The sequence below is a fragment of the Cetorhinus maximus genome, chromosome 20 (genome assembly GCF_964194155.1).
Source record: "Cetorhinus maximus chromosome 20, sCetMax3.hap1.1, whole genome shotgun sequence".
NCBI classification, from domain to species: Eukaryota; Metazoa; Chordata; class Chondrichthyes; order Lamniformes; family Cetorhinidae; genus Cetorhinus; species Cetorhinus maximus.
In genome coordinates this window covers 22,048,705-22,068,824 of record NC_135898.1, presented here as the reverse complement: position 1 = coordinate 22,068,824, position 20,120 = coordinate 22,048,705, and the positions used below count along the sequence as shown (strand labels likewise).

At 46.4% G+C, this 20,120-nt stretch overlaps 1 protein-coding gene across 4 annotated transcripts; it reads left to right on the top strand.

Moving 5' to 3' along the window:
• Window positions 1-1,520: 1,520 nt before the first annotated feature.
• ykt6 (YKT6 v-SNARE homolog (S. cerevisiae)) lies at window positions 1,521-19,770 on the top strand. 4 transcript variants are annotated; one of them, XM_078565756.1, is made up of 9 exons: window positions 1,521-1,608; window positions 5,710-5,844; window positions 7,472-7,554; window positions 8,512-8,612; window positions 9,906-10,010; window positions 10,598-10,663; window positions 13,763-13,864; window positions 15,733-16,768; window positions 16,874-19,770. In XM_078565756.1, exons 2-8 carry the CDS (start codon window positions 5,741-5,743, stop codon window positions 15,766-15,768), a joined length of 597 nt encoding a protein of 198 aa, XP_078421882.1. In that variant the 5' UTR covers window positions 1,521-1,608; window positions 5,710-5,740; the 3' UTR covers window positions 15,769-16,768; window positions 16,874-19,770. The 4 variants fall into 4 exon arrangements, with proteins under 4 accessions (XP_078421882.1, XP_078421883.1, XP_078421884.1 ...); XM_078565757.1 differs by having other exon boundaries at window positions 1,535-1,608; window positions 5,657-5,844; XM_078565758.1 differs by lacking the exon at window positions 1,521-1,608 and adding an exon at window positions 2,021-2,150.
• The last annotated feature ends 350 nt before the right edge of the window (window positions 19,771-20,120 follow it).

Genomic DNA, 20,120 nt, shown 5'->3' with positions numbered 1-20,120 from the left:
CTGCCAACTGCCATGTTCCTGCTGCTCTTGGTCCCTCAAGATACCCATCCTCGTGGGCACATCGCTTTTCTGCAACAGTTGGAAATCAGAAATTCATTACCCAACTGGGTTATCCTTGGACTGGCAGCCTCTCCTCCCATCTCTGATTTTTATTTTCTTTGTTTTTAAACATTTATCAAGTTCAAAGGTAAAAGGACACTACTTTCTCCAGTGCCTGTATGCCTGCTCAGGCAATAAATCTTCTGATTTCTGCAGTCTCCAGGCCAATCCCTAAACCATGTTCAAAAACAAAAATACCTGGAAAAACTCAGCAGGTCTGGCAGCATCTGCGGAGAGGAGCACAGTTAACGTTTCGAGTCTGAATGACCCTTCAACAGAACTAAGTAAAAATAGAAGAGAGGTGAAATATAAGCTGGTTTAAGGGGAGGGGGGGTGGGACAAGTAGAGCTGGATAGAGGGCCAGTGATAGGTGGAGATAACCAAAAGATGTCATAGACAAAGGGACAAAGAGGTGTTGAAGCTGGTGATATTATCTAAGGAATGTGCTAATAGGTGACATTGAGGGTAGGAAGCAGGACAAGCAAGGTAGAGGTAGCCCTAGTGGGGGTGGGGTGAAGGAATCGAAAAAGGCTAAAAGGTAGAGATAAAACAATGGATGGAAATACATTTAAAAATAATGGAAATAGGTGGGAAAAGAAAAATCTATATAAATTATTGGGAAAAAGGGGGGGATCGGAAAGGGGGTGGGGATGGAAGAGAGAGTTCATGATCTAAAATTGTTGAACTCAATATTCAGTCCGGAAGGCTGTAAAGTGCCTAGTCGGAAGATGAGGTGCTGTTCCTTCACCTTTTTTACTTAGTTCTGTTGAAGGGTCATTCGGACTCGAAACGTTAACTGTGCTCCTCTCCGCAGATGCTGCCAGACCTGCTGAGTTTTTTCAGGTATTTTTGTTTTTGTTTTGGATTTCCAGCATCCGCAGTTTTTTGCTTTTACCCTAAACCATGTTAGTGCCTGACAATGGCCTTAGTGCATTCAACCATGAGACCATAAGGCGTAGGAGCAGAAGTGGGCCATTCAGCCCATCGAGTCTGCTCCACTATTCAATGAGATCATGGCTGATCTGATAATCCTCAACTCCACTTTCCTGCCCTTCCCCAGAACTCTTACTGATTAAAAATCTATCTCAACCTTGAATATACATAACAACCCAGCCTCTACAACCCTCTGCGGTAAAGAATTCCACAAATTGACTATCCTCTGAGACAAGAAATTCCTCCTCATCTCTGTCTTAAATGGGCGACCCCTTACTCTGAGATTATGTTGGGTTAGAGGCGCTACATAAATGCAAGGTGTTTTTTTTTTTTTCTTTGTGGCTGCAGTTCCAGGAGTGGCCAGCAGGGCGGCGCGCCTGAGCGCTGCTGTCCGGAACCAAAGTTCCCCGGGCGGGAGGAGGCGGACGGAGTTTCATTTTTGTTCCGGCGGGGCGGGGCGGGGCGGGGCGGGAACGGCCGGGGGATGCTTTTAAAGGGTGGACCGGTATCCGGCAGTGACGTGTTCAGGGCTCGGAGGAGTCGGGCTTTCGATTCTAAACGGTTGTTTGGGAGCTGGTGAGTGCGGGGCCAAGCTGGAGCCCCAGGGACAGGCCTGGGGAAGGGCCCGGGCCGCCGGCGAAAGGGGTCCCCCGGAGCTCCAGCTTGCCAGCAAGGAAAACCTTTCCTTTCTGTAGCGCCTTCGCATCCTGAGGACCCCCCCCTACCCACCTTCCCCGCCCCCCCCACACACAAAGTGATTTCTAACCAAGGAAGGCTCTTTGGAAGTGTAGTCACTGTTCTAATGTAGGAAACCTGGCAGGTAATGTGAGCACAGCAAGATCCCACAAGCAGCAAACGTGATAAAGGGCCGCAATGTTGGTCTGAGGGATAAATATTAAGCAGGACACTGGTGGTAACACTGCCACCACCCTGCCCTTCCCCAAAACTGCGCTCCTCTTTGAAACAGTTGGATCTTTTGCATCTACCTGAGATGGCAGAGGGTTTAACCTCTTGCCTGAAATTTGGTGCCTCCAGCAGTGTGGCACTCCCTCAGTGTTGCCGGCCTTGAATCCTGTGCCTCCTGGAGTGGGACTTGTACTCGCAGCCTTCTGAGTGAGGTGAGAGTGCTACCTACCCACTGAATCCCCAGCTGACACCACAAGTCTGTCTCTTCAATCCCCACCCGCTGCCCATTTGACTAGCTTGTGGTAGCTTCTCTAGACATTTCCTAAACTCCTGAAGCTGTGTAACCTTCTGGGTGAAGTAATCAAACAGGATCCATAAGGAAATGGAGAATTCAGGAGGTTACATCAATTGCATGTACATTAACTAACTGTTCAGCTGCTTGTGTTCTCTATGATAACTGGAGAGGTTTCTGTGGTTAATGTATATGTGAATGCTTAAAAGGATGAACTTCTAGACAATAGACTTGTTATCGAAATGGAAGCCTATGGGATTAAAGGGATGGTGACCATTATGGGAATACAAAACTGGCTGAGGGACCAAGAGCAGTGGCGAACGGTTGTGTCTCTGTCTGGGGTGGGGTTCCCCAGAGGTTGGTGTTGGGACCGCTGCCCTTTTTGACGTATGTTAACGACCTGGACTTGGGTGTACAGGGCACCCTTTCAATGTTTGCGGCTGACATGAAACTCGGAAACAGTGAGGGGGATAGTAACCGGCTTTAGGAAGGCGCACAGACTGCCAGAATGGACGGACGTGTGAAGGGATTTGTCTTGTTGGAAGAGTGGGGTGAGGCATTGCCAACCGAATGATGAAATTTTAAAACAATAGCAGAAACGGCGAGGTTTATGTGCGCAACTCTTTGAAGGTGGCCAGTCACGCCGCGAAGGTTGTTAAACGGGCAGCATCTAGGAGATAGCAGAGATTGGGGGGGTGGGGGGGGGAGGCCAATGGAGGAATTTGAAAACAAGGATGAGAATTTTAAAGACGCGGTGTTGCCACCAGCAGCCAGTGTAGGATTGTGAGCCCAGGTGATGGATGACTGGGACTTGGCATGAGTTAGCCTGAGGGTAGCAGAGTTTGAGATGAGCTCTGATTTCTAAATGACAGAAGGGTTGACCTGGAGACTGAGCGATACTGTTTTGCTGTTTTAAGCGGTGTTATTTGAAAGAGAGGTTAAACCAGGTTCCCATCTTCCCATTCGACGGGATGCGAAAGATCTCGGGGCGCTATTTGGAAGAAAATCAGGGCACTACTCCCAGTGCCCCGGCTGGCTTTCGATTCTTTAACCAATGTCACATTTTAAAAAAAAAATAGTTTGGTTATTGAAACTTTGCAAGCAAATTGACGGCTGCGTTTCCCTTGTTACAACAGTGACTGGAGTTTATTGGCTGTGGGGAGCATTGGAAAGCTGTGAGGTTATATAGAAACAAGCCGTGCAGGACGAGTTTGGGAAGAATGAGGAGAGGCAAAGTGAGCTATGTTTTAAAAAGGTGGGGTGGATGCAGGAACAGAGGGGTGTGGGTGGGTGGTGGCCTGCAGCACCCTGAGGGTGGCAGTGCCCAGCTGTTGAAAAGCATTTGAGCTTATTGGCTTTTTTACTAGAGGGAAGGGGCTGATAAAGTAAGGAAGTTGTACGAAACCTTGATAACATACCGGTCAACTCTGGACGCCACACTTGGTTTTCAGGGCCTCTGAGAGAGTGCAGGAGGGATTTACCCTGGTAGCAGGGATGAGGGGAGCTTCAGTAGGTGGCGAAGCAGTGGGAGTGTTCCCCTCAGTGTGGGTAATGAAGCATGCAGCACCCTAGGCTTTATTAATAGGGGCACAGAGTACAAGAGCACTTATTCAGCCACAGCTGGAGTATTGCATCCATTTAGGAAGGATGTGAAGGCATTAGAGAGTGGTTCCAGGGATGGGAGACTTCAGTTACGGAAATAGATTGGAGAAATTGGGGCTGTTCTCCTTGGGGAAGAGAAGATTGAGGGGAGATTTGATAGAGATGTTCAAAATCATGAGGTGTCTGGACAGAGTAGATAGGGAGAGACTGTTCCCATTGGCGGAAGGATCGAGAGCCAGAGAGCACAGATTTAAGGTGATTGGTAAAAGAAGCAATGGCAACATGAGAAATCTTTTATGCATTAAGTGGTTAGGATCTGGAATGCGCTGCCTGAGAGTGTGGAGGAGGCAGATTCAATCGCAGTTTTCAAAAGTGAATTGGAGAATTATCTAAAAAGGAAGAACATGCCAGGTTACGGGGAGAAGGTGGGGGAGTGGAGCGAGGTGAGTTTCCTGTTTGGAGAGCCAGCGCAGACACAACGGGCTGAATGCCACCCCCCCCCCCCCCCGTGCTATAACCAGCTGTTTCTAGATGGGTCACGAACCAGAGGGCAGAGATTTCAGGTGGTTGGCAAACGAACCAAAGGCAACACGGGGTGGAGGGAGCGGAGGGGAGGGAACAATTTAGGCAGCGAGTCATTGTGATCTGGGATGGCTCTGCCTGAAAGGGCGGTGGAAGCAGATTCAATAGGGACTTCCCAAAGGGAATTGGAGAAATACTTGATGGGGAAACCGCTTACTGGGGAATGGGACTAACAACGTTAACTTTCTCGAAGAGGCCTAATGGACTGAGTGGCCTCCTCCTGTGCTGTCTCTTAAATATGAGTGAGGAGTCAGTGTCCGTCAAGCATTCTGCCAGGCAGGGCAGCGACCTTGGAGTTTTCTGTTCTGCCTGGCATCTGTCTGCATCATGCAGCCACCTAAGCAGTGGCAGCAGGAGGAGGCCATTCCAACCTGCCCCGCCATTCCGTAGGATCGTGGCAGCTGTACCTCAACTCCTCCCTTAGTAAGCAAAAATCTATCAATCTCCGACTTGAACATGCTCAACAACTGAGCCCCCACAGCCCTCTGGGGTCTCGAATTCCAAAGATTCCCAACCCTTTTGAGTGAAGATATTTCTCCACGTCTCAGTCCAAAATGGCTGACCCCTTATTCTGAGACTCTTGCCCCTGGAGATTCCCCAGCCGGCGGGGGGGAAACAATTTCCCAAAACCTACCCTGTCAAGCTCCCTCAGGATTTTCTACGTTTCAAAGAGATCACCTCTAATTCTTCTGAATTCTGCGTCATACACAATACTCCAAGCGTAGCCTTGCCAAGGCCCAACACAACTGCAGCAAGACTTCATCTCTCTCAACCTCTCTTACAAAGGGATTGAAGTATATACCATTATACCATTTGCTTTTCAAAGGGGAGCAGGGGAGTTCTCCCGGGTGTCCTGGCCAGTGTTTCCCCTCTGATTCGACCAATGCCCGCACTTTCTTTTTTGGAAAAAGCAAAATAGTTTGGTCTTGGGATCTTGCTGTGCACAGTTTGTCTGCTGCATTTTTCCCCCACAGTGATTATGTTCAAAGATCATTCAGTGGGCTGAGGAGCTTTGGAATATCCCTTCATTTGTTCAGGGGGTGTGGCTGTCGGTGTCGAGGCCAGCATTTATCGCCCATCTCTGATTGCCCCCTAGAAGGTGCTCCGGAGGCTGGGAAAGGCACTATCTAAATGCACGCGCCACTTTGTAAACAAGCTGACGTGTAAGGTGTGGTCAAGGGTGTATTTAACTGCGGCGGCTTGTATACCTTAACATAAATCCAGCTTGATATCTGCTAATAGCACTTGACTCTAGGAGAGCCTTGCACCAGCCCTGACTGTGTTTGTCTTTGTAGAAGCTGTCGGAAGGCATTCAAGGGCACAGTCATGAAGTTGTACAGCCTGAGCGTGTTTTACAAAGGTGCAACAGGGGCTAACCTTCTGAAAGCTGCCTACGATGTTTCGTCCTTTAGTTTCTTCCAGAGGTCCAGGTAAGGATTCCAGCTGGGAGCTCTACATCAGGGGGGTAGGAATAAAGAGAACTTTCATATAAATACTGTGGCTACAGGAACAGGTCAGAGGCTGGGAATTCTGTGGAGAATAACTCTCATCCTGCCTCCCCAAAGCCTGTCCACCATCTACAAGGCACAAGTCAGGAGTGTAATGGAATATTTCCCACTTGCCTGGATGAGTGCAGCTCCCACAACACTCAAAAAGCTTGACACTGTCAAGGACAAAGCAGCCCGCTTGATCGGCGCCTCTTCCACAAACATTCACTCCCTCCGCCACTGACATGCAGTGGCAGCAGTGTGTACCATCTACAAGATGCACTGTAGGAACTCACCAAGGCTCCTTAGACAGCACCTTCCAAGCCCATGACCACTACTATCCAGAAGGACAAGGGCAGCAGACATGGGAGAACCACCACCTGCAGGTTCCCCTCCAAGTCACTCACTATCCTGACTTGGAAATATATCGCCGTTCCTTCACTGTCGCTGGGTCAAAATCCTGGAACTCCCTCCCTAACAGCACTGTGGGTGTACCTACACCACATGGACTGCAGCGGTTTAAGAAGGCGGCTCACCACCACCTTCAAGGGCAATTGGGCCATAAATGCCAGCCCAGCCAGGGACGCCCACCTGTGAACGAATACACTAAAAAAAATTGAGTAGAAACCAAAAGGAGCAGGAGGCGGCTGCAGGAAAGTTTGCACTGAGATTCCCCCACCATGTGGAGAATGCAAAAAGGATTAACATGACAACCGCATTTTTCTCTCTGCCCTCTAGATTAACATAAGGGTAAATCTTTTAAGGAGCACTAGCAGAAGCTTCTGTCACAATTAATTGCATAGAGGTCTTCATGTTGACGATCTTCTGACCTTAGCTAAGTTGCGCTGGGAAAGTGCTGAGCTGAGTCTCCAGTGAAGGGAGTTACAGCTCTATCTCGGTGTGCCTTTTAGATGCCTGCTGGCTTGCAGGTCAGGCTGGAAAAGGAGATCTCGCTGAGTGAATGGGGCAAAGGTACTAGCTCGTTGCCCTGTAGTATTTCTACGTGGGTATCTGAATTGTATTTAAAGTAAAGATCTCTCTCTCCCGTGGACACTGTGGGCCTGAATATGTACAGTTAGTGGCACCTGTGACTCAGAAAAGGTTATTTACAATCTTTTGCAATGTCATTGCACAGCAGTTATAACATCACTTCAGGGTGGGCTTAGAGAAAATGACCATTGCACCCAATTGTGTTGCCCCCCCAACTCTGAACCAATGAGCTATGTTTGGAGACTGTCGAATGTCAGTCTGGATTCGCACTGATCTTCACCCCCCACCCCCCCACTAATGACTGGGAAAGGATCAACGGGATTGACTGCACTTTCCTTGAGCTGTTTACCATCCTATTCCATTAATGGAAGAGGGAGAGCAGCTCGATGGCACTGAGGAAGCTGACACTATGGTGAAAGGCTTCTGACAACTGGCCATTGGGTTGGAGTTGCTTTCATCCCCTGGGCACCATGAATAGTGAGGTGTCATTTCTTTCTGAATGACCTGCTGTTGATTCCAAGTTCTGTGACGCGTACGCAAAAGCTGCACTTGAATTCACTCCCCTGCTTGTAACCTGCAGCGTCCAGGAATTTATGACCTTCACAAGTCAACTGATTGTGGACCGTTCACAGATAGGGAGCCGAGCTGCGGTGAAAGAGCAAGGTGAGCGTCAGCTTGTCGAATAAGGGGCAGTTGCCTCATTCTAAAATCCAAATATTGCTGGAAAAAGACCCATCTGTTTCAACTTTGTGTTGCACTCATCAGGACAGACACAAGAATGCCCAATTTCAGAGGGAGCAACAGTTTATACTGCATGAGAAAAGGGTGCTGATTGGTTGGCAGGTGGATTCTGATCGAAGCGTTGCCATGGAGAATGCACCAGAGAACTATTGTCCATGGCAACGCCTTGACCAATCACAGTCAACTTGCCAACCAACTTATGCAGTGTAAATTGTCGCTCCCTCTGAAATTTGGCATTCTTGCACCTGTCCTGATGAGCACAAGACGAAAAGCTTTGACCGCAATTTCTAAATTCCTATTGGTTTCCCGTTGTCATCCTTCTGCCATAGCGTATAGTTTATTGTAGCAACTGGCTGTCCCTTAAGGAACTCCAAGAGTCACGTAAAGCCAAAGGTTGACTCTAGATGGCTTTTGGCATTTTCCCAGCAAAGCTGATTAAAGTCGACCTGGCTTGGGCGTGCCTAATGTTGGCACTGCAAGGTGTAAAGGTTTATGCGGCTTGAGAGTGCGAGCTGATCTCATTGAAGATTGGAAGTGGACAAAAGCAAGTTTGAAAAAAAAAATGAGGTTAGGTTAAGAAGGGACACAGAGGGTATGCGTGGGTTCAGGAGCCAGTTAGATATGTATCTGAGAATGGCCTGTGGGGGATAATGAGAGAGAAGGTAATTGTATTCAATCTAAGAAACATATTAACTTGTCAAGCTGAGCCTGGGAATTCTCATTCTTACTGAACACCCCTAAGGTGCATCACCATAATAACACAACTATTTTTAATATTCTGGTGTATTATTGCAAGATGCTTCCTATCCATGAACTGGATTATGCCAAGTCACATCTAGCCCGCAATCCTCACAACTTTCTCCCTTTTGTTCGTGCCAGATTATCTTTGCCATGTCTGTATACGGAATGATTCCTTGGCAGGGGTGGTTATTGCAGACAGTGAATATCCATCAAGAGTCTGCTTCACGCTACTCGATAAGGTATGAGACAGCGCTTGTCTTCAACGTATCCTGAATGCCTCCCGGGTGCCCGGGGACTGACCGAACGTCGGAGTAGACCACACAGACCCCGCCCCCCCGCCCGCTTCGCCATTTAATACGATCGTGGCTGAAAAACTTCCCCGAGAGACCAGAAATCTGTCTGTCCCAGCCTTAAGTGTATTCAACGATGGAGCACCGTCCGAGATAGAGAATTCCAAAACCTTTGAGTGAAGTAATTTCTCCTCGTCTCAGTCCTAAATAATTGGCTCTTTATCCTGATATTCGATAGGTTAGAATCATAGAATAGTACAGCACAGAAGGAGGTCACTCGGCCCACCAAGTCTGTACTGTCCGATAAGGATCCATCCAGCTTAATCCAGCTCTTGGTCTATAGCCATGGAGGTAACACCACCTCTTGTATATATCAAAGTTCTTTTTTTTATATGCAATGAGAGTTTTTGCCTCTACCACCCTTTCTTGCAGTGGGCTGCTGGTCTCCAAAACTCTTAAGTACCTAGACTAGCCATATAAATACTGTAGCTACATGAGCAGGTCAGAGGCTAGGAATCCTGCGACGAGTAACTCTCCTCCTGACTCCCCAAAGTCTGTCCACCATCTACAAGGCACAAGTCAGGAGTGTGATGCAATACTCCCCACTTGCCTGGATGAGTGCAGCTCCCACAACATTCAAGAAGCTGGACACCATCCAGGACAAAGCAGCCCGCTCGATTGGCACCCCATCCACAAACATTCACTCCCTCCACCATCGATGCACAGTGGCAGCTGTGTGTACCATCTACAAGTTGTACTGCAGGAACTCACCAAGGCTCCTTTGACAGCACCTTTCAAACCCACGACCACTGCCATCTAGAAGGACAAGGGCACCACCACCTGCAAGTTCCCCTCCAAGTCATTCACCGTCCTGACTTAGAAATATATCGCTGTTCCTTCAGTGTCACTGGCTCAAAATCCTGGAACTACGTCCCTAACAGCACTGTGAGTGTACATACACCACGTGAACTGCAACAGTTCAAGAAGGCAGCTCACCATCACCTTCTCAAGGGCAATTAGGGATGGGCAATATATGCTGGCCTAGCCAGCGAAGCCCACATGCCATGAATGAATAAAAAAATAGGGGGAATGCTTGAATTTAGAGGACAGACTGAAAAGGGCTTGAGGATTGTATAGTGCCTCAAACACTTGCCAAAATGAGTTGCGTTGAAGTACAGTGACTTACGGAACAACTGAGAACTGTGCAGATGAGTGTCTGATACGTCCTCCCTTTGGGTTTAGGTATTAGATGAATTTTCCAAACAAGTGGACAGTATAGAGTGGCCTTCGGGTTCTCCGAACGTGATCAGCTACACGGGACTGGATGCTTACCTCGCCCGTTACCAGGTATTGCGCTGCTCTTCCGGAAAAGCACGATTGGCGGATTAGCTGGAAGTCTTGTTGCTGGAAGGGTCGAGTGTAACATTGCCACTCACTCTTGAGCCCTCTTGGGAGAGCTGTAGAGTGGCTGGCTGTGAAACACATTGTACTGTGCTGGCTTTCGACAGCATGGGGTATAAAAAAAAAGGCCGCCTTCTCTCCCGAGCTGGTCCCAGGAGTGGAGCTAAAAGCTACCTTAAGTTAATGTTTGTTACACAGTGAGAAGGTGTCAGCAGAGCTAGGATTTGAATACCATGGCATCATACACCGTGATTCCGTCCATCTCATCTTCCGTTTCTGTGTAGCCGTGCAAGTTATTCGCTTTCGAGCATTTATTCTGTTCCCTTTTGAAAGTCAGTGTTGAACCTGCTTGCACCATCCTTTCAGGCAGCGCATTCCAGATCGTAACTTGCTGTGCTTAAATTTTTTTTAAAAGTTCTACCTATCTCATCCTGGCTCTTTTGCTCATTACCTTTTTTAAATCTGTCATCCGTACATGTTTAGTTCCAAACTCCACCGTTACACTCTGTGCGTTCATGTCTGTGTTTTCTCAGAACCCTCGAGAAGCTGACCCTATGAGCAAGGTACAAGCAGAACTGGATGAGACCAAAGTAATCTTGGTAAGAGCCAAAGCACATTACTGACATTGTTAAACGCCCCTGTACACACTGGTGAATACTGACTATGGTATATATTGTATAGGATATTGTACACATCACCAGGGACATCTCGGAGGTGCGACATCATACGCTTGTAAACTGGTTGCCATTACCGCTATGGTCATCTCCATTCCCTTTCTGTCATCAGTCTACCTCTGCTGCAATTGTCAGTTCCTCCACCTTTTCTCGACTAAAGAGTTCCAGGTTTAATCTCCCTCGCTCTTCCTTCGTCATGTCCCTGACCTTTGCCACTTATCACCCAGTGATGATTCCAGTCTACTTTCTGCTGGATTGTACACCTTCAGTGCTCACAGCCTATGGTGAGCCAGTGATTTTGGGACAGCACTGCTCAAAACCACCCTGTGTATTCCTAACACCAGGGAAACGAGCCTTGTTCCTCCTTCCTCTGCCCTCACTGAACTAATTACTCTTTCCCAAAAACTCAGGAGGTTCACCCCTTGGTCTACGCTTCCCCCTGGGCTCATAGACTTTTGAAAATTATTACTTTGTCCTCTCTTTTATTCAGCCTGACTCACATCTTGCGCTGTGTGTCTTGCTGAAACAAGAGACATGTTGCCGAAGCTTTTTGTCTTGGCACTCATCAGGATAAATGCAAGAATACCAAATTTCAAATGATCAGCACAATTTATACTACAGGAGAAAAGGGTGCTGATTGGTTGGCAAGTCAACTGTGATAGGCTGAGGCATTTCCATGGAGTAACTAGAGGAAACTATAGGCTCCCAGGTAATTCAAAAAAGGCACAAGGCTTGAACATATTCCTTTTGTTTGATACACAGGGACACATTTTCTACAATGTATGTCACTTCTAGCAAGTGTAAATGAGCCACATTACAAGCTCGACTGATTATCTTAAATAAAAGGTTTTGGCCCTTTAACTAGATGTCAGCATTTAAAAATATAGAAAGTGTGTAAAACTCAGGGTTCTAATTTTGTATAACTTACAATTATGAGGTTAAAGAGACTATGTTTTGGGACTGTGCCTTTAAACTTCAGGTAATGAAGGGAATCGTGTGACCTGGGCTGAAGTCTGCCTGACAAGTCAGGGTGATGGGGCTGCTAAAGATTAAAGGAAGGCCTAGATTGTTTTACTGGGAGAAAGGTGGAAGGTGTTCACACTTGTAGGCAATGGTGAAGACAGCTGTGATGCTGGTGGACAGACTGGGAGCCTCAAGTCCCAGAGATGTGTTGAGATTTTTGGGTTGTAAACAGTTGTGCTTTAAACTGTCCTTTTAGTTCCAAGATGAAAGGAAGTTGGGCTCTCAAGGATAGCCAGTCAGCATCTCTACCTGGATACAAGGCCCAGGTGATTCATGTTACCATGGTGATGGGCTTTGAGAAAGGAAGAGTACTGAAGAAGCTATTGTGATATCAGGTTACAGGCTTTTGAGTCTTTCGTGAAAAGTTTTGATTTTCTGGCAAAAAGTGCTTGGCTCATTGAGAGATCTCAGCAAAATATAACTGAATATCAGAGGTTAATCTTCCAGGGCCTGGGAGAGAGAGAGAGAGAGAGAAAACCGCTAGAGTGGTTCACCTTGCTGGAGTTAAAACAAAGCTGGAAGATTCCTCAGCTTGTGTTAGATGGAGGATCTCAAGTAATACTCTCTCTGTGAAGGATAGTTCTGGGGTTAGAAGTTCCCAAGCTGAGAGAGGAAAAGAACAAAAATAAACCCTTGGGAGCCAAGAATCACTGGACTGATTTCCGAATTGAATGTCTACTTAAAAAAACATTGTAAGGTATACCCATGAAGTGTGGTTTTCAGTTCTAAAATAAAAAGGAGATTAATCTGTTTTATGGTTTCAAGTGTAAGTTGCTGGCAAAGGTAGTGTTTAGTCAGTAGCGCTTTTAGTCTTTGGTTATAGTAAACTCCTTCACAGAATTATGAGGGGCATAGATAGGGTAGAAAGGAAGGTACTTTTTCCACTAGTAGAGCGGTCAATAACCAGGGGGCATAGATTCTAAGGTAGGGGATAAAAGGCTAAGAGGGAAGTTGAAGAGAAATCTTTTTCTCCCAGAGGTTGGTGGGAGTCCGGAACTCACTGCCTGAAAGGGTGGTTGAGTCAGAAACTCTTGTAACATTTAAGTATTTAGATATTCACTTGTGTTGCCATAGCCTCCATGGCTTTGGGCCAAGCGCTGGAATATGGGATTGGTGTAGTCAGATCTTTGTTGCCTGGTGTGGACATGATGGGCTGCATGGCCTCCTTCTGTGCTGTAGACATCTGAGTCTATGAATCATAGAATTTTTATAGCACAGAAGGAGGCTATTCAGCCCGTTGTCTGTGCTGGATCTCTGAGCAATTTACCTAGTGGCCCTCCACCACCACCTCCCCATGATCCTGCACATTCTTCCTTTTCAGATAATCTAATTCCCTCTTGAATGCCTCGATTGATCCTGTCTCCACCACGCACTCAGGCAGCTCATTCCAGATCCTAACCGCTTGCTGCATGAAAAAGTTTCCCCTCATGTCTCCATTGCTTCTTTTCTCAATCACTTTAAATCTCTACCTGCTGGTTCTCGATCCAACAGGAACAGTTTCTCCCTATTCACTCTGTCCAGACCCCTCATGATTTTGAGCACCTCTATCAAATCTCCTCTCAGCCTTCTCTCCTCCAAGGAGAACAGTATCAATTTCTCCAATCTATCAATGGAACTGAAGTTCCTCATCCCTGGAACTATTCTCATGAATCTCTCTCTAATGCCTTCACATCCTTCCTAAAGTGTGGTGCCCAGAACTGGACACAGTACTTCAGTTGAGGCCTAACCAGTGTTTTGTACAAGTTTAACATAACATCCTTACTCTAAGTAAGAGCATTAAATACAACCTGGCAAAGCTTAACACCAACAAATTTCTGATGTAAACAATTTCAAATGGCCTTGTGATAGCCTCTTAAAACGTGAAATCTTGTCTATCATCCTTTCAGCTATTAACCGGAAGTTTGTGTTTCTTTTATAAGTTATTGGCCTATAAGGAGATCGTAACAATATTCACCCGTGTGTGTGCATAACATAGAGTTGTTCAAATGTTTGTCTTTACAGCATAACACAATGGAATCGCTGCTGGAGCGTGGGGAGAAGCTGGATGATCTGGTGTCCAAATCCGAAGTTCTGGGCACACAATCTAAAGCCTTCTACAAAACCGTAAGTGCGAGTGCTGCCGACTCAGTGGAGCTTGGTTATAATTAACCATGATGCATTAAATCCAATGGCTGTGCAAAACTGAGGAGAGCCGCTCATGAGCCACTTTTGACATTTAATGCTGTAGCCTTTATGGGTAGGGAGAGATCTTATGGTGCAGTGGGTGGCACCCCAGCCTCTGAGCCATAAGCTCCACATTCAAGGCCCACCCCGGGACTTGATGGCCAAGGAAGGCATGTTCATAACCTGACCAAATCCTTCCAACATACCTGTAGGAAGTCTCTTCCACGTCTCTCTATGGGTAGTTGTGCAAAGATTTCTCAAAAAAACTCCAAGTGCCAGACCAATCCTATAGATATTGATCTAAACATCTTAATGGGTCAGAGTTAGTAACTCGCTCCTGTGTATCTGTTACTCCGGATGTAAACCTGCTGAACATCCCGTTTAGATTTTAGCTAATTAACTTGGTTATTGACTTCCACGGTTCTGGCCGTGCAGTAGCTCCCAGCTTGTCTGTGAGTACAGTGGTGCAGGGTACAGTTGGGTTACAGGGGCTACCTAATAGCTGTGGCGCATGTTAATTTACTCATAAATTCATCGTCGAATATCGATGTGAGAAGTGTGAGCACAAATTGTGACAATAGGAAGTAAGATTTGTCCGAATGTATTCCTGCTTTCCCCACATTTTTTGATTCTAGCCTGTAACTTGTTCAGCTGGCAAATGATGTGTATAAGTGACTTGGATCTTGCAATACAGAGTAAAATTTCAAAATTTGCTGAGGATACCAATCTTGGAGGTGTGGCAGACAGTGAGGATGAGACCAAATTGACTGCAACAGGTCACAGATAGGCTGGCAGAATGGGCCAACAAGTGGCAAATGGAATTTGATACAGGGAAGTGTGAAGTGATGAACTGCGGCAGAACGGAAATGAAATATAGATTTAATGACACAGTTCTAGAGTGTGCCGGGACAGAGGGAGCTAGGGGTTCATGTGCACTGGTGTTTGAAGGTGGCAGGGTACATTGAGAGAGGGTTGGTAAAACATATGGGATCTTGGGCTTCATAAAGAAAGGTATTGAGTACAAAAGCAGGGACATTACGCTGAATCTTTATAAAGCTCTGGTTAGGCCACAACTAGAGGATTGTGTCCAGTTCTGGTCACCACTCTTTAGGAAGGATGTGAGGGCCCTTGAGAGGAGATTTACTAGAATGGTTCCAGAGATGGTTTGGGGCAGCGAGGGGAGCTGGGGTGTGGGTTTAGCTATAAGGAAAAGTGGTCATCAAACTAGTTTAATGCTCTAATCATGATATACATCTCTCCGAGGGGCACAGACCTTCAAACATTTGGGGTCATGCATAGAGCTAATGAGCTGTTTCCTGGTCTAGGAGATCTGGGTTATTATAATGAGAAATGTGGACTTTTCAGCCTTGAAGAATAGTTTGAGATTAAAAATTGACAGTAAAGAGCATGGAAAAGGTCAATTCGGAGAATTAAACTGAGAGTGTAGGACAAGGAGCAGTAAGTAAAATCTAGTTCAAAGGTAAATTTGAGACTGATAATTGGGAAATTCTTTTAAAAATGGTAAATGTTTGATTGGATGGAGGCAAAAAGTTTGAAAGACAGGGCCAGCGGGAGATGGTGCAGTGTGGCTATTTGATGAACCAAGATGGGCTGAATGGCCTCCTTTGGTCATAGTCATCCTGTGATTCTCCATTTAGGAAGAGTCTTGGTTTTGATTTCAAGTCGAAGGCCTGCATCAATTGTGTTGGTGAATCGGGCTCGATGTGTGTGAATAGCAAGGCCGAGAGCTTGGCCAGGGATTTAGCTTGGACGTGCTGTGAATGTGTTTCCTTCTGCTCTCCCTGCAGGCTCGGAAACAGAATTCCTGCTGTGAGATCATGTGATTCCCGGACTGGGCCCCACTCAGTCCTCTGCCTTCACGAACATTTGGATTGTACAAGGAAATGTCTTTTTCAGCGTGTGGGGACAAAACAGCAACTCTGTCGGCAGTCTTTCCTGGGCGAGTGATTGTATGTCACACACCGTGGAACATCGCACCAACTGAGGCCACTCGACAATTACTATGGCTTGCAGTCGCAATAATAGATGGTGCTGCTTCTCTGTTTGGCTTTATGGATGTGAGTGAGAGTACAGCTTGCCCTTATAGCGTTTTGGATACCTCTTTAGGAGCCACTGATGTATTCATGAGCGGAGCAGCTTCAGGCTCCTGTTAAAATTTGTTTGTGAGTTGTGACCTGTTCCAGATAGTTGTGTCTGTCTGTGTGTGTGTGTGTGTGTGTGTGTGTGTGTGTGTGTGTGTGTGCGCACGTGCACATCTGTAGCTCTGGGGAGCGTGCATATTGTGGTTAAACCCACCTTAGAATCATTTAATAATTTCCATCAATTTAACTGACCTTTTTCTCCTCTGTGTCGTGAGTAAAGCTTTGTACTTGTTGTGCAGTCGATATGGCTGGTGATCCTCCAGGGTGTGCACATGCAAGCCTGGATATTAAATCCATTGAAACTTAATACTGCACCCTCCCTCTAACTACACGTGCACACTAGTCAGGCTATGCTGCTTGGTGGTCAGATACACACTGGCCCAAAATGATGCAGTTGAATCATAAAACTCCCCTTGCTTAGATGTGCACTGACTTCGATTGTCCCCGTGTGACACTGAGTCAAACATTAGCATTGGCTTCTGCTCAATGTATTGAGAAACGCAGTAAGAGCCATTCGTTCAGGCAGTCATTGTGAAATTCAGCTGTGATTGGATAGGAGTTTCTTTTGCGGGCGGGTTGGAGGTTCAGGGGCAGAGCAGTGTCCAACTTTGAAATCCCATTACTGTCCCCCTCCCACAAGCTGTGCTGGACCCCTCCCCCAGTAGCTAGCTGGGCTCAACTTGTGGGCACTTGGCATCACTCTGCCAGCATCAGGAACTATCCGTGAAGACGAGTGGCACAGAATTAATGCCATTTGTGGCCGCCCCCCTGCCCCCATTTTTGTCAGACTGCCTGAGCATTGTGAAGGTGTGGGGAATACCTAAGGTGCTGATAATCGATGCAAATTTATTGCTGAGGTGTCAGCCCTAGGGTGAGGCAGTTCTGTTTTTAAGTTCCACTTACTTGTCCCTCACACGCGCTCTGCCCAGTTCTTCTCCGATTGCTGCGATGTTTCCGACGCTACGAACTTGGAGGAGTAAATATCTCTTTTTCGACTAGATCCCGGTGCCTTTTTACATCCTCTATCTCTGCAGCTCAGGTGGCCCTGAATAAGTGAGCGGAACGCTTGAACCAGCAGTTAACTTCGGTGAAAGAATTGCCTTCATGTGCTGAAGTTGATTGGTCCGGTTGAAGTTCCCGTTCTTCAAAAGCATTCCTACTAAGTTTACCCAATAGCTCGATCAAAGGCTAATTTTGGTACAACACCTTGCGCGTAGGCAGGCCCCTGTTGCATCCAAGTCTCTCACTCCGCGTTCAGCAAACTTAGTAAAAAACCATTAAGATGTTCAGGCTTCCACAGACTGACCTGGTGTCAGCTTCTGTAGTATCTCTGCTGCACAAGCCACAGAGTAACGCACTGGATTAGATAGGAACTCTTCCATGCAAAAGCAAGGAAAGCCTTACACTTGGAACGATTAAAATTGATCCCACGAAGTAATGAACTGTTAAGCACTCCATATTGCTTTGAGCTCCTGCAGTGGTGGCCTGATTTGAGACGCCGAAGGATTAACTCCATTACTAGGCTAAGAAGCAGCTGCAGTGATGGATAATGTGTTGACGAAGGGAGCCGTGCAAAATATTTTTTGGAAAACGTTTTCCTTGTCGTATTTTTGCTCCCAAATGGTGCTGGAGGGCACATGGAGGTTTAAAGGCACGATGTAGAAGTGAACATCTTTTTTTAATGTTCACTTTGTCAGTTTTATGAGCAGTTCCTTTTGTGTCCAACACTAACAGTTTCCTACCGATACACAGTGCTGTTCCGCTTTGCTCCAAAGTAATTCTGCTCCAAAACCCTTCCATCAACCCTTGCACATTCCAATTTTGGGGGAAAAAAGTCCTACCAGCGCCTTTAACCTTAGGGGTGTTCAGCAAGTTAATGTGCGCACTTTGCCCACTGTTTTAAGAAATGCAATTAACATTGCTGTTTCAATAGGCTTGCTTTATACTTGTAGGTGTAACGATTAACACTTGAAATATGTTCTCTTCGGTGGTACTGTGCAAAATCTTGAATCGAAGATTGTTTTCTCAGGAGTGAATGATTTTACCCTGCTAAAATAAGTTTCCGTCATTTCTCACCCCCTCCCCGCCCGCAGAGTGCTACAAATTCATTTGCCCCCTATCTTCTGTGTTTTTAAGAAGCAGATCAGTTTAAATTAATGTTCTGATGTGTTAGCAAGGGATTAATCATACTTGACCAATCTATTTATTCCCTTTGAAACTCCTCAGTTTAGAGTAGGGTCGCAGTGGCTTTCCAACTTGGAAGGATCTTTGCTGGAATCCTGTGCAGCCACCCCCCCACCAACCCCTCCAATCCTGGCTCGGGAGTTGTTGGCTGCATTGCCCAGACCTGCCGATTTGTGCTTTTGTGAGTATGGTGGACAAATTACCCAGTTTTACGTTTCCCTGTGTTTAAAGTTAACTATGGATTCAGCAGTCCCTGTGATGTTTTTGGGCCATTCTGTAAGGCGTGCACTTCTGTTCGGTGTCAATACGCAGTATTTGCAAATGAATGTGTTGGTGTTGATTTCAAGATTGCAAGGTCCTTAAGTGATCTGTGATTTCAGTGAACTGTTCATGTACAGTGACTGTAAACCCACAAAATGCTGGTATTTATTATAGTAGCTCTTGTCCATCTGAAGTAGGTATCTCGCCGAGTAAGTTATTTGAGTTTTTTTTTCTTTGCTAAATTAAGTTTCCTCTTTTTCTTTCTTTCTCTTCCCCCGGCTTTTCCATTTGGGAGGGAGAGATGGGCAAGACTGCAGACTTGTGACAGAGCAGCCCCGTGGTATGAGGCAAACGTATCCCTCACCTTTTGGAGCAGGGGTGACATCATTGTGCCCTCAGTGCCTACCTCAGGATGGGGTGACCTTGGCAAGTATGCCGACAAGCTCTAAGCGAGCTTACTGCCCCAGCAGAACTTTGAGCTGTATGGGCACCCAAATTTTGTTCCGCGAACATTGATTTGTTCTTTTGATCACTGGGCTCCGAGAAGATGGATTCTTGGCTGCCCACCTCTAGGAAATGGAAGACAACGATAGCACGCTGATCAGTGGCTGATTGGGATAACAGTTTTGCTGTGCTCCCTGAGACTGCTGGGTGTCAGACTTGTTTCACTGGCAGCCCAAGTTGGCACGGGGTCCGTAATCTCGCTCCTAGTCTGAATGGTTCATGCTGGTGTGGGGTGGGGGAGAGCTATTGTGTGGCATTCAAGGTTCAACTGGAGGGCAGAGTTTGAAGGAAATCAGTTCTGCATTTGGTTTTGAGCTCAGTACTGGAAACTGAAACTAGAGGATCAAGGATTCCATCCTCACTTTCAGCACAAAATTGACACAGATCTGATTTAAAATGGAGGGTTGAGGTGGTGGAGACAATGATTTTAGATGGATTATCCAAACTGGCAAGATGTTCAAATGTAACGCCGCTACTGGAAGTGAAGATTTAAACACTTTATATAAAAAGTCTTAAGTATTTTGCTTTTATCCTAATCAGGCAAATTGTAAATGTGCTGTAACAGATAACTTATTTTACTCTTGTTTGTAAACTAACACCGAATGCTCATGTACGGTTACCAGTAGGCTTTAGTCCACGGTTGTATTTTGCTGAAGTTGCTGGTTTTATTGTGACACTTCCATTGTTTACACTGTAATCTTGCCTTTTCACTAAGTATAAAGTTTGCTTTGAGAATTCCTGAGTGGTTATTTGGGACGGTATTGCTGGATGCTTTAGTGAGAGCTTTGACTTCTGCCTCAGTTCAAAGCTTTGATAGACCCACAAACCCACTGAAGATGCAGTTTTGGATAGAGTTTGCTTTCATGCACAGGGCCGTGACCGATGGCAAGAGGTGGAGAATGAAGTTCTGATGGGTGAATTTTAGTATGTCTAAATGCGCCTAATTTAGTGTTAGCTGTGGCTCAATGCTTAGCACTCTCGCCCCCTGAGTCAGAAGGTTCTGGGTTCAAATCCCACTCCAGGACTTGAGCACAGAAATCCAGGCTGATACTACAGTGCAGTACCATGTGAGTACTACACTGTCA